Here is a 14,462-nt window from a genome sequence, read left to right on the forward strand (position 1 = left end):
GAAATTTGCAAAATTACTCCTCTCTAAGTGGAGTCTTACTAGATGTTTCATGATCAATTCATCCACAAGACTCTTAGGAAACTCTAGGAAACATTCTCTGCTCTGAGAAAAATGCATACTTTGCTACTGAATCACAATTTGGCAGTGCTGACACTTGCGTGCGTTCTTGTGGAAGTGTACTTTGGGTTTGGAGTGATTAGTTTCTTTAAAATGAGTGCCAAAGAGTGCTTTGGGTTTTTACTTTAAAAGAGTGGTTATGACAGATCTGGGGTATCAGAATTATGGAAATAGTGATGTGTGCCAGATTCTACAAATGACCATTTTATCTTCAACACTTAACAAGTATTATATACATCCAATATATAAGTGCTACTTTTCCTTGAGACTGCTGGGTTTCTGGCATGCTCCCTATTCTCTTGCTACATGGTGGAGAGCTTTCCTGGTCATTGCTAGCTACTGGGAGACACTTCTCTGAACCCCCCTGTCACCAACTCTTAAACTTTGGGCAGCTTAATTGGAAACATTGCTGTTATCCTTTGGATATTGTGGAACAAAGTATTAGGCAGATAGACACTTAGAGCACTCCAATATCTTTGTTCTTAAGACTGCTATGGTCTATGAAGTTCCCTTAATTTAGCCAGTCACCTTAACACCACCCTTGATTCAAAAACAGTGAAGGCAAAAGCAGCTTAAAGCATTTAGCACAGCTAAAATAGATATGAGAGTTTGCAAAGGCTTATAAGCACACACAGCAACAGGAATAGAAATGTACCCATCCAGCTCATAAAGGGGCTTCTCCTGCTTTTTATCATCAGATAAGCCGGTAAACATTTCACAGCTTTCCTCTCTGAGAGCTCCGTGGCTCAGTCCAGCTCTTCATCCTGATATTGTCAACATGGAAGAAGCCCAGTATGAGAATCCCTTCTTTCCTCTAATTAGCGTTAATGAAACCAAGAGGGAAGCAAACTAGCCCGTCTACGCAAAAAAGCCCAAGCTTCCCACTTGGGAAACAGTAATGGTCCTGTGAGTTTGGAACAGAGGATCTCCTCTACTATTTAATAAGTTAAAATATGTCTTCCCAGGTGTCATGGTTTAGCTTCAGTCCGCAACTAAGCACCACCCAGCCGCTCACTCACCCCCCCCCCCGGTGGGATGGGGGAGAGAACTGGAAGAGCAAAAGTTAAGAAAACTCATAGGTTGAGATAAGAACAGTTTAATAATTGAAAAATACTACTACTACTACTACTACTACTACTACTACGACGACGACTACTACTACTACTACTACTAAATTGTAATGAGAAGGAAAACAACGAGAGAGAGAGAGAGGAACAAAACCCAGGAAAAAAACAAGTGATGCAACTGCTCACCACCCACCGACCGATGCCCAGCCCATCCCCGAGCAGCGATGGCTGCTCCCCAGCCAACTCCCCCAGTTTCTATACGGAGCGTGACGCCATATGGTATGGAATAGCCCTTTGGCCAGTTGGGGTCAGCTGTCCTGGCTGTGCCCCCTCCCAGCTTCTTGTGCACCTGGCAGAGCATGGGAACCTGAAAAGTCCTTGACCAGTGTAAGCACTACTTAGCAACAACTAAACCACCAGTGTGTTATCAACATTATTTTCATCCTAAATCCAAAACACAGCACTATGACAGCTACTAGGAAGAAAATTAACTCTATCCCAGCCGAAACCAGGACACCACATTTTTCCAAACCCTTACCAAGTTGACAGTCCCTTCACGTTGGTTTGGGAATTGTTCAAACCCCAAGGTGAAGCTTCCTCTTACATTGCATTTTTATAATTCATATTAAAATGTACATTTACTTCAACTGGAATGTAAATAAAGTTAATGCATGTGCATCTTGAATAAAAGCAGAGATGGGGATAAGCAATCACTCCGAGTACCCTACAGTCATGTCTCTGAGGAATGACTGAAAGTAAGCTTACGGGAACTAAAATGAAGGAGGTGAAGGCAAACTCAAGGAGAAGAAACTGAACTGAAAACTATGGGCAAGGAAACAATTTCAGAGAAACTTCTCCCTGTCTGGAAAAAATTGCATTTCTATGTTTGAACATGTTTAATTTCACCATCAAACTAAAGAATGAGAAATATATAGAGTTACTGCCCGAACCCTGAAGGAAGAAACTATTGTTTGAACCGAAAAAGTGATACCCTGGCACAGTGGAAGGGACAGCTGACTGAACCAGATAAAAAGTAAACATGTGATGGAAAGCAAACAAAGCTCTGCTCCAAATAGAGAGGTTATGCAACGTCAGGTGATGGAATATGGGAATGGTGGCACCAGGCACTCACATGTCTGTTCTGGTAAATACCAGACAGAAGTGAGGGTCCCTGTACTCACTTCACGAGTGGGGTGCCAGATTCGCCAAGGACTGGTTTCACTTGTGCTACGCAAGGCCTCAGGGCAGATGCTGTCATGTCTGGCACGTCCTGGACGCACCACCATGCACAGATAGGATCTGGTTATTTGAAGACATGAAACATCTCCGCTCCCACCGAGCTGCCGAATGGGTGTTAGCCCCTCACCGTGGCAAAGCCGGCACGCTGAGCTGGCCACAGGGCTCTCACGCTTCGCAAGATCAGTCGGGTCAGGGCTTGTCACGAGGGCAGCCTGAGGGAAAACTGGCACCCACACAGCACCAAAGTCAACTCGGCCGCTCCAGGATCACAGCCTGAAGGGGAACTAAACCCAGGTGTGGCAGCTCAAGGAAGTAGATTGATGCCAGAGAAGACAGAGTTAGCTCAAACCTTGGGGAGATGCCCCAAAGGAGACCACGCAGGAGGCCACCACGAGGGCCAGCTGGCCTGTGCCAGGTGCTCGCACACCCCCGGGGGTCGGTGGGGGCTGGCCGGCTCGCCGGGCTCCCCACAGCCATCCAGCCCACCCTGAAGCAGCCAGCCGGGTCCCCACGGCCGCCAGGGCGGCTCGGGCCCAGCCCGCGCCTCAGCCCCAGCGTAGCCCCGCCGGCGAGCAGCGGGCGGGCCCCGGCCGGTGCAGGCGGCGGGGCGGGCCGAGGGCGGCCGCTGGGAGGGGCGAGGCGCCGGCCGCGGCCGCAGCTCGCCGGGCGAGGCGGGGCTTGCTGCCTGCCCGCCCGCCGGCTATGTGGCGCGGGCCGGGGCGGCCGGCGAGGCAGGAGGAATAGACGGAGGTGAGGAAGGGCGGCGGGTGGCGCGGGAGCAGCCGCCTCGCTCCCTGCCGGGGCTCGGCTCGGCTTCCAGCGCCGCCGGCGTAATGGGGAGGGCAGCGGCGGCAGCGGGGTGTCCGGCTGCGGCGGGGGCCGGGGAGCAGCTGGGCTTTTCCTTCCCCGCGTGTCTCCTGCCGCGCCGTGGCCCGTTTGCCTCGTGTTTGGCAGCGTGGGGAGCGGGCGGTGGCGGGAGGGCCCCCTCCGGCCCGGCGTCCCGAGGCCGGTCAGGGTGTCGCGGGTGGCGGCGAAGGCGGGGATCAGCTCCTCGGCAGGTAGACTGCAGTGCTGATGGTCTCCAAAAACCCAGACCCTCGGTTTCTGTTAATTTCAGCCGTGTTTTGCGGCCGTTTGTTTTGATGCGTGGTGTGTTTGCACAATCCCTTCGCGCGGCTGTTGGTTTTCCAGCTTTTATGGCACCAAACAGCTTCCTTGGAAGTAAGTTTTTATTTTGCATTTGTGTCTGCTTCCTCGTTGTGTATCGCGTTATACAAACGCAGGTAGGAAGTACGGTATGAAAAAGAAGACTGTAGGAGTGCTGAATGCCACTACATTTTTTAAAGTACTTGTAACAGGAAGCAGGATAAAGTTTGGTGTAAATCTTCTTGACCCGGTAAAACACTACAGAAACTATTTATTGCATAACCGTGATCAAACAGGGGCTCTTTTTTAACTGTTTGTGTGAGGACAAGAGCAAGGCTTTGGGTGAAAGAGATGCCTGCAGAAATATCAGTATCAAAACTAGCGAGGAGCTGCTCTGACAGTCCCGGACCTGTGCTGGGTGCAACCGAGACGGTGCTGGGCAGGAGCCTGTGGAACCCCAGCCTGTGGGAGTGAGCTATCCATTCAAAGCTACTGAGCTGAATCAAGGTTCAGGTTTGTTTCCAACAGCAGCTCTTCAGTTTGGAGAGTTTTCATCAGGGACTCGAGCAAAATGCTTGGATGTGTTTTGTTTTTCTTCTTCACAAATTCGGCAACTGCATGCTTGTTTGACTTGGACCGTTTCTGTGTGCTTGGAGTCTCAAAAACCAGCTTGGAATTGCTAAATGAACACACTCGCCTTTTGTATAGATTGTGAAATTGGAGTGCTGTAGAAGCTGAGAAATTGGCATAAAACTCCTGCACAAAAATTGTTTTATAATGCAGAATCCTTAATTCAGATATTTTAAATTAATCCTTAAATGAAAATACCCATTACTTTTTTTTGTTAACAATATTTACTGATTTTTCTCCCTCTCCACTGAGAGCAATACATTAATTTTTTAATACTTTGCATCACTGTATTTTTGATACATACAGTTTTACCTGCATGAGCCCTTCTGGTCCTTTTAAATGCCTCTTAACTGTACTTGGAAAATGCTAGTGGAAAAGTGATAACTTACTTGGACTTAAATAAGAAATATTCTACATTAAAGTCCACATTATTTTATATTGATGGGTATCAGGAGTTGAAATCTTCAACATGCTGACTGCGAAATGAGCTCCTCCCACTTGATGCTTAAAGGAGGTACTGTTTTGGGTTGATTTGAATACTGATAAGATCGCTCCTTTCAAGGTGGTTTGGATGCTCTTATTGCCTCCAGTTTGATGTGAGGTGGAAGCAGGTAGATAGGTAGCTTTTCACTGTACTAGAATCAACCGGTGCTGGCCAGTTATGTAGAGCTACAGATACCCTCCCCCCCCCCCCCCCCCCCCCCCCCGTGCTTTGGTGAAAGTTGAGGCGGTGCCTGTAACGAACACTTCGTTCAGATTCAGATTTAGGGCGGTTAATACTTTGTCTCAAAGTTGAACTGGAATTTAGCGTACAAAGATTTAACTATTGCAGGCTTCTTTGTGACTATTCTTCTTCGATTTCTGTGACTTCCTTTTGATGTAGCTTCAAGAGAGTGTCTTGCATAATGGGTTTTCCTAAAGGTATGACTTTTCTGTGGTCCTGCAACTTGGAGGATTGTCTGGAAAGGAGGCATTTAAGGACTAAAGTTTGTGGTCATCACTTCAGTGTCAGAATGCCACAGCGGATAACCAGATCCACTTGTAGAGGGTGCTTGTGCATCGTTTATGTGACTCGACATTCATGCATGCCCCTGTAAAATGATCAGCTGTGTTTTGTTTATATATTGAGCATGTTAGACAGGAAAGTTGGGATCTCAGGAAAGTGGTAGTCTTGAAACAAGGTATATATAATCTGTCAGAAATTTTACCTTGCTTTGCTGTTGTGGTTTAACCCCAGTAGGCAGCTTAACATAAGCTTACTCCTGTTAACAGGAGTAAGCACAACAAGGAACAAGGTGTGAGCTGTCTGAATTGTTGTGGTAGGTTGAATCTTGTCTTGGTGGTTGTACTTTGGAGCAAGTGGCCATACATGGGTTTGGATCTCCACCCCCTCCCCGCCCCCCATTTCAATTAAACTGTATTAAAGTTTTACTTAAAAAGTTAATGCAGTTCTTTCATATAGGTGTGCCACTAAATTGGGGCACTTTCACCTCTATTATATTATGTTGTTTGCAAAGGTGATAACGAGTTGCCTTTGAACCCCAGTTTCTGTGTTCTTCAGTATGGCTCGAAGGCTGAGGATCTGTTGGTCGTCCGTGCTGTAATGAGTCCCCATAGACAGTGATCAGTATTGAAAGCCACTGAAATTAACAGTGACGTGCTGATACGCAATTGAGGGGCTTAGGTGCTTTCTATGCTACTGTCTTGAGTGTTTTTTCATTGTGTTGGCCTTTGCAAGGATCTGTCATGTCCATGTATTTATAAATTATTTACAAGTAAAATCTTTTAAAAATTGGAGACAGAAAATTTGGAAAACAAAGATACAGTTATGTGTTTTGCACAGCTTCCTGAAGAACAAGTTTGCTAATTCCACTACGTGCAGACTTAGGGACCCAGTATGTCTCTAAACCTATTCTTACGGCATTTAAAGTTGGCAGTGTGCCTAAGGCGAGTAAAAGGGCAAGTTCTGTGAAGATAGGCATCCTGCAAAGAACAAAATGCAGTATCTTAAATTAGGTCCACGTTTTTTATTTCTGTTTTCCAGATGGTAATTTTAGAAATTTGAAGGAGCAGTAGTAAGTTGTATTTTAACTATGGGAAGATAAATATTAGGAAAGTAACTTGGAAATCAAACCTTTTCTTTTTTAGTAGCTCGAACCAGGAACATGATTGGTTGGTGGTGTAGGGTTTTGTTTGTTTGTTTGTTTGTTTTTTCCCTTATTTCTTAAAAATCTTCACGTACATTTTTCCTTTGAGCCCAGCAAGCTTTGAGCTGAAACAGTTTTCCAAACTAAGTATGTAGGTAGTGTCATCAGTGAAATTGCTGTTCTCTCTACAAAATTGCTGTTCTCTCTACATAAGTGAGATTTTTGAGCTTCTGTGGTTGTATCACAGGGGCATTTCATGTTGCTGAGACTGGGATAGAAGGCACTACAAGGCTAAAGTTGTTAGGTACGTGAACAAACATCTGCTTTTTAAACAAAGTTTGCTGTTCCACATTTGTGGATTTCGGGTAGTGTTTCTCTGTATATTCTGCTTAAGAAAAAGTGTAAAAACCTTGTGTGGTCGCTTGAAACCATACTGACCAGAATAGAAATGCTCCATATACTGTGAGGTATTGCAACTACAAAAGCTAGAGGCTTCTCCCCTTCTTTCCAGAGTTTTTAAGCTTTACCACTGCAATATTTGAAGGGGGAGTGTGTGAGAATTTTGGAAGAATAGAACTTTTAAAAAGTTGAGTTTTAGCATACAATATTAGAAAGAGATCCACCTTTGGTACTGGAGACCAGTAATGGGTGCAAAATGTAAAGCTTAACCTATTGGATTGCTTATTTATTCTTACCTTGTCCTAAATTTAAGTATTCTTTGTTTCCTTTTAGTGGTTAAATCTGTCTTACAAAGTGGCTACTTATGTCTGGTTTTGTTGCTTGCTTGACACCTGGGTAATGTTATCTTGTTTTTGACAGAAACTTCATTTTACAAAGGTCTTTGCTAGAATTCTTGGTCAATCTTTACTGCAAGTTTTGTTGTTGCTCTTTTGTTTTATGTCCTCTCTAGTGTAGGCAGAGGGATTCTCTTGCTTTTACATTTAGGATGTCTGTAGAAAATTTGGTTTTGTATGTGTATGCTGCTTTCCAAATGATGTGTTTTGTAAAATCCTTTTTTTCCCCTTCTCCACTCTTTACAGGTAAACTGAAACTCCAAGAATGATGATCAGCTCATTGGCAAGTTACAGGAAAACCACATACAAGGCAACTAAATAAAGACTATGGTATGAGTGCTTTGTCAGATAAACTGTCCAAAAGAAGTACATAATTGGAGGCTGTTATATTGAAGTGTTGAACTCTCCTCTGTGTGTCCCTCCCTACTACCCCAACACTTCTGTGTATCAAGTGTTTCAAAAGAAGGAGCTGGTGTGGCTTATTTGTCACTAAAGTTAACTACATTGGATATAAAGTAAGTCAAGGCCATGTGTGTTTTTCGGGGAATACCATCTCTTCTTCCAGCCATTTCTAGCTGGGTAGAAGGCAAATATTAACTAGGACCGGTGCAATGAATGTTTTGCAATGGACTGCTACATGGAAGGCCAGATTGCTTCAGAATGAGAGGGAGCAGCATGCAAAATAGTCGGAACTGAGGAAAGGCAGGACAGCTAAATGCAGACCTTAACCTACAAGGAGCTGTCAGAAAGGAAAGGGGTTAAGTGTTTGCCAGCTGGCTGACAGTAGAAGGCTTGGGAAGGGCTCTGATGACATCTTACCACGAAAGAGCAGGCGTATCTGAGAGGGGAGCAGGACTTGGTTAAGGTTTAGAGGTTTCATGGAAGCCACTTGCGGGCTGTGAGGGCAGTGGGTGTCTGTTCAGTTGGTCTTTGTTTGGAGAAATCTGCAAAGACGACCTGAGATGTGAAGTGAAACTACAATTCTTGAACACTTTGTTTTGTGTCTGACCACAGCAATTCATGTTAACTGCGGTTTCCACACACATTTGACTTCAGACGCCAATTTAAGTGCCAAATCACACTGCAGTTACAGTGTGCTTGTCCTCCTGCAAAGAACTACAAATTTATCTGCTCTTAAAAGCAGTACTGCCTCAACTGTACAAGAACAGTTCAAAGAACGAAACCTCATACAGCTCTGTGATAGTGTCTCGTAAACATGTGGAAAGAGGAGTAGCTTAATCAAGCTGTGTTTTTACATTATATAGCATAGCTTAAATCACTGTATGCTAGCATAACTTGTCTGTGCTAGAAGGTCGTTTGGTTTTTTTTGGCTTAACTATGCTGGCAAAAGAAAATTACACTTTATGCAAGAGTTATTCCAGTAGAAATTTGGAAAAATTCCAGTAGAAAGATGAAAACTGAGCAGCCTTCTGTGGAGGCCAACAGTTGCTGTAGTTGAAATCTTCAAAGGCTGGAGCTAAATTACCAAATCAATTTTTTTTCCCTCCCTAATGATTCTCCCCTCCCTAATGATTCTCCTGATTTTTTTTTTTTTTTTTTTAAGGAGTAATGCAGGGTGCGGAGGACAGTGCAGCTTGAACACTCTTACCACACTAATGGAAAAAAATTCTTCTTTGCAGCAAAAGATGACATCTACATTTTTGCTCATTGGTTGTCTCATTCTACTGATACCTCTCTTCAGTGCTGGTAAGTTAAATATGTTGTTGAAATTACCATTTTAAAAAAGAAAACCTGCAAGAGACAAGTTATGTGTATTTAGTAGAAAAGAGTTACTGAGAGCAAACAGTGGATTTGGGCTTTGTTTTTGCTTCAGCATATTGAAGATATGCTGAATGCCTCTTCTTGGATTGAAGTTGGACTGGGGGTGGAATGAACAAATTGACATAAATATTTTTAAATCTAGCCACATAAATTTAGGATACTGAGGCTTTGATTAGCCTCTGCCTGTTTCCTATGAAGAAAGTCCAAAGAGATTGGCTTCCTTGACTTAAAGTTAGTTGTTGAATGCCTTCTTTAAGAGACATGCTGTAGCTCTAGTCCTGAAAGCAGCAGGGCTCAGTTTCCTTTACAATTAATTAGTAACATTTTTAATGGTAGATCTAATTTTTCAGTAAAGTTTAGGACTACATAAATTAATGATGCTTGTCTTGCTGCTCTTGGCATAAGCACTCTAATGTTAATGTCTCAGAATTAGTTTAAGCTCCATAGGTACCTACTTGGAAATCTTTAAATCAGGTGATAGGAAGGTGGTGGGACTGAAAGATTACTGAAGACTTTTTTATTTTGAAATTGAATGCATTAGCTTTGTATTTATACAGTCATTCAGCAAGATTTGTAAAATCAGTTCAGTCAGATGTTTTCCAGTTTCATAGGAATTCAGTGTTGCACATGTGTGCAAAAGTTTGGAAGCTTTTAAAATTTGCTTTATAGCCAAATGGCCTGCTCTGTTTGTGCTAAACTGGTACTCTCCAAGTAATTTTTGCTTGCAGATTTGGGTTCTTGATGACTTCTTGCAGTATCTGTCCTTCTTTCTCTGCTATTTTTTTTGGCTGATGTTTAAAAAACCTGCTTGCTAGGCTGCATGATTGTGTCTTGTCAACTTGTTACACAGTCATAATTATAAAAATTCTGTTTATGCTCGCCTTTTATGTGATGTTCAGAATAATGTTCATAATTTAAAGGGCTTCTGGATAAAAATGACAGAAATTGCAAGTATAGTAAGGAAATAATACATTATAGTCAAGACTTCTTAATCTAAATACTTCACCTCTCCAAATTTCCTTTGTATTATGACATGTTGGTTCACAGGCTTCTTTGATGTGTTGAGGTCTTGATCTCATTCCATACTGTCTTGTGCTTCAGGTCAAAAATGATCTCCCCCCCCCCCCCCCCCCTTTTTTTTTTCCTAATTTGTTTTGGCCCCACAGTCATAATGGCCAGAGTACTGTGAGGAGCTCTGCCCTGCTACTGTTTGCACCATGCTTTTCATGGATAGTATGTAGATACTATCTATGTATCTCTTCATGTAGACATACTATCTATGTATCTCTTCATTCACATCTCTTCTGCTGTATCTCTAATGTAGAAACCATCTACATTAAGAAACATCTGCAAAAGTACTAACATGCTCAAATAACAAGGACAGGACAGGTGAGTTGTGAAGCTTGTGTTGCCCAGTGAATCCCATGTCTCTTCTTATACCCTGGTTTGCACTGAGGCTATTGGACTTACATGTGCTTGTTGCTGACTACCTCAATAGAGGGAGGTTGTGGCTTAAGTCTTGTAAAATGTGTGTGTTAGATCCTCAACCAGAAGGTGCTAAACAAACAAAAAATGGTAGCCTTGTGATGTTTTAATGGTAAATTGTTACAGAAAGTTTATTTTCTAATTCTGTGTAACTTGGAGTGGATATTAATACTTCCAAAACATTAAAGTATATAGATTAAAAGCATTGATAATTTTTTCTTATTTTTTAATAGACGACTGCATCATTTGTAATTACTTTGTGCTTGTTGGAGAGCCTACAGCTATTACTTGCCCAGTAATTACATTGCCAGTGCTTCATTCTCATTACAATCTGACGTGGTATAAAAATGGTAGTGCTACACCAGTAACCACAGAGAGAGACGCCAGGATCCATCAGCGAGAGGGCTTGCTTTGGTTTATTCCTGCAACGCTGGAAGATTCTGGACCTTATGAATGTGATGTAAGGTAAGGAAGGGAGGAGGGAAACAACTGGCTTGCTAATGCTTACAAGTGTGATAATGTATTTGTGGAACTTGAGTGTAGAGGCTTTTTTGTTTTAGGTAGAGAGCTTAGATCAGTTAAAAGCACTGTTTTGACCATGCTTTTTATTTCCGCGTGCTGCCTTTTTTTTTCTTCCACACATGTAGCATTGCGAGGACTCTTTATCTTAAAGCATGATAATATTAATAATAGTCTGTGCGGGTTGTTTCTTTGGTTTGTTCGTTTTGGATGAAGTGTAAGGTCACAGGGAAAAGTCTTAACTGCTTCAGCTTTTCCTGTGTTCAAATTGCTGTTCGATACTGACAGATCAGAAGAACATTTTGGTTTCTTCATTGGACATGGTTAAATGGAAGAAGAATCAAAGAGGAGCAAACTCTGCATGTTATGAGACTTTCAGATGTACAGACTTTCTGGAGAGCTTTGCAAGTTTTTGGAAATCCTTTTAGAAATTTACAAATTAAAAGGCAGAAAACCATTCTTATGTTTTATTTTAAAACATTACCAAATGTTACTGGTCAAAAATGAGAATGCATGTGAAGAGCAAAGCAATGTGGTAGATAGCTTTAGAGACAGTGAAAGTAATGCATCCCCAGTACTGCTCAAAAGATCGGAGTGCACAGAGAAGAAGAAAAAAGGAATAGATTCTTTTCACCTTTTCAGTACTTTAAAGCTCTTGCCATATTTACAGCTCAGATTAGTGCACTGGACTTCACCACTTCAGGTGGTCAAATCTTATTTATAATGGCTGAAGTTCACTTTGTGCTGAACAGGAAATTAATTTTGGGAAGGCACACAGAAATTGTTCTTTTCCTCATGGTCTTGCCACAGCATGCTGAGAACAGCTAGTGCAGGCTTTTTGGGTGACCCAAAATTTGTTTCAGTAGTGTGCAGTTACGTATTCTGGTGCGCATACAGTACACAAGTTACGCTGAAGGGATTTGGGTTGTGAATGTAGTAACAGTGATCGGCAAAAACTTCCAGTGTAGGCACAGGTCACAGGCCTTTGCACTTTCCTGCTCCAGAGTTGATAATGAAGCTAAAATGAGAAGTCAGAAGAAATGTAATCCTTTCAAAGCTACCCAGCTAAATAATTTTCATTTAGTCTTTCCTACTATGTTTCTAGTTACTCTAGCTATGAGATCTGTTCCCATGGGCACCTCACATCCCTGGCTTGCATAATGTCAGCAGGACAAAAAAGTTGCTAAAGTTCAGTTGTGTTAACTTTAGGCTACATTTTGTGCATCAGTCACTTAAACCTTAATTACAGAGCTTGTCAAGGGCAGTATATAGATAAGTTGAAGCCAGGACTGTCAAAACATGCAGTTCACTCTTCTGGAAACTTCTTCCTTAGCACAACAGCATTGAGAAATGAAGAGTTGAGCAATGAATTAATAGAGAGTATTCCTTTACTTCTGGCATAGGCTTCTGGTTTCTAGTGCCATCTCTCCTCTGCAGAGCTACTGTACCACAGGTTCTTGCGAGCTCTCGGTGTGAGGTGGTTTCACATTGGTATTGCACCTTGATGTATATGTTATTCCAAAGCTTTCTCTCTCTTCAGCTAAGAGTTACAGCCTGTTTTTCTTTATATGTCCCTCCAAGGAATGCTGAGATAAACCTGTTGTCTTCTCCAGTTCATTTGGCACCAAGGGTGTTCCAGTGCAGATATGTTTTGGGTTACCCTGCACTACTGTGTGTTGGCAAATGTAGCGCTGAAAGCAGCAAGGCTGGGTTGGTGCTGTGGTCTCTGCAGAGCATCAGCTGTGAGAAGTCCTAGCTTCCCCTCTGGTGCTTCCAGAGCAGACCCCTCTTCTGCTCACAACACAAAATCAGAGCTTATTCCCATCTCTCAGTCTGGAACAGGGGGTGAGGAGCTGAGGGTGATGTTTAAGAGCTAGGGGGGCTGTAGCAGGGGTGTTAGAGGCAAGGCTGGTGGAGACGCTGAAATCCCTCTCCATAAACTCTCTGACTTGCTAGAAACAAGGAACCTTATTGTTAATGACCTGACTTGTCTGCTGTTGTCATTACAGGAGCCTTAACCACTCTAACAAAAAAACTATAAATTTAACAGTTTTTAAGAACGATAACGGTTTGTGTTTTAACGGAAAAATGAAGTTTGAACAAAAAGTGACGAGCGCAAATACTGGAAAGATTATATGCCCTGATCTAGAAAATTTTAAAGATGAAGACAATAATCAGCCTGAAGTACACTGGTATAAGGTATTGTGCATGTGTATTTCAGATATACAAGATAGGAAATGTTCTATTTAAAATGTGTTATGAAATAACTGTGAAAAGCAGCTTTTGGAAGGGAAGGTTTCTTTTCTCTACGGTTTAAGCAAGGCATCTATCTTACTACATGGTTGGGGAGGTGTAAGGAGGTATGGGAGGCATATTGTAAAAAAACAATTGTCCTTTTTTGGATTGCAAGTTTTTTCAGAGTCAAAAACATGTATTTTAGCTTGTTGATTTGTGAAAATCTAGTTTATCCTTTGATTATTTTATGTAGATAATAAGTTTAAAAACTTGTATGTTTCCTTAAATACAAGGCTCTGCATAATTATTCCAGTTTCGCAGAATATTAGGCTTGTCCTGTCTGTTGATCGTGGTGTGGTATTCTTATGCCTCTTGCTCTGATTCTGCCAAAATACTCTGTAGGCTTAGAAACATGTATTTTGTCTGTGTTAAGGTAAAATTCTATGTAGTTCAACTCTTAATTCTGATGCTGGTATTAAAGTAGCTACATGGCCCTGTACATGTAAAAAAACCTTGGTGCTGCACTTATACGTCATCTTTTGAGATGAAGTGATTCTAAACTGCTTATAGGTCAGGGAAGAGAAGGAAGTTTTTCGCTGTATTTGCATGGCCACAGAAACAGTAATACACCCAACAGCATGGAGCGCTGCTACAGCAGCTCTCATTCATCTCGGTGAAGTAGGAATGCAGACATGTATTCTCAAACTCTGCTACATGCATAATAACTTTTATTACACCTGAGATAGATAACTGTCAAGCTATTAAACGAAGGCAGTGAAACAAAACGCAGCACTTGAAAACTTAAAGGATTGGCTGCAGCGATTTTTGAAAAGTGCAAATGCAGCAAGACATCATCAGGCTTCACGTTACAGCGTAGCGCTGCTTGGATAAGAACCCACATCATGGCTTTCAGAAAAATCAGTATTTGGCAAGTATTTTAATAATCAGTAGAGTTCAGTAACTTATTTAATTATCAGATTATTAGTTCCCTTAAATCACATGTATGTTTGATATATTTAGGAGTGTAAGCCTGGATTTCTTGAAGACAAGCGACTTGTTTTGGCAGAGGGTGAAAAAGCTGTTGTGATTCACAATGTAAGTGTACAAGACAGAGGAAACTACACATGCCATATGGTATACACATACATGGGAAAACAATATAACGTTTCACGAACCATGATTCTAGAGGTTAAAGGTGAGTGCATTGAGGTTATTCTCTTCTCTTTTTGGCTCTGTTGTAAATATTTGTATGTAGGCATAAGCTATTTGGCATGTTACTTCTCAGCTCTGTGAAATTAGAG

At 42.1% G+C, this 14,462-nt stretch overlaps 1 protein-coding gene across 12 annotated transcripts in view; it reads left to right on the forward strand.

The window, feature by feature from the left end:
- The first annotated feature begins 3,059 nt into the window (after positions 1-3,059).
- The window catches only part of LOC142420534 (interleukin-1 receptor type 1-like), a 28,926-nt gene continuing 17,523 nt past the window's right edge, over positions 3,060-14,462 (forward strand). The window contains exons 1-6 of one of the 12 annotated variants that reach the window (XR_012778771.1): positions 3,060-3,173; positions 7,387-7,470; positions 8,705-8,847; positions 10,641-10,872; positions 12,936-13,125; positions 14,182-14,356. Coding sequence is in view for 11 of the 12 variants with exons in the window: in XM_075524595.1 (XP_075380710.1) it covers positions 8,757-8,847; positions 10,641-10,872; positions 12,936-13,125; positions 14,182-14,356 (688 nt within the window). In the remaining variant the exon portion in view is untranslated. Of the gene's footprint in view, positions 3,174-3,524; positions 4,083-6,498; positions 6,651-7,386; positions 7,656-7,696; positions 7,843-8,704; positions 8,848-10,640; positions 10,873-12,654; positions 12,772-12,935; positions 13,126-14,181; positions 14,357-14,462 lie in introns of those variants that run through there. The other 11 variants (XM_075524595.1, XM_075524658.1, XM_075524630.1 and 8 more) reach the window with 11 other exon arrangements.

Source organism: Mycteria americana, chromosome 1 (assembly GCF_035582795.1).
Source record: "Mycteria americana isolate JAX WOST 10 ecotype Jacksonville Zoo and Gardens chromosome 1, USCA_MyAme_1.0, whole genome shotgun sequence".
Lineage (NCBI taxonomy): Eukaryota > Metazoa > Chordata > Aves > Ciconiiformes > Ciconiidae > Mycteria > Mycteria americana.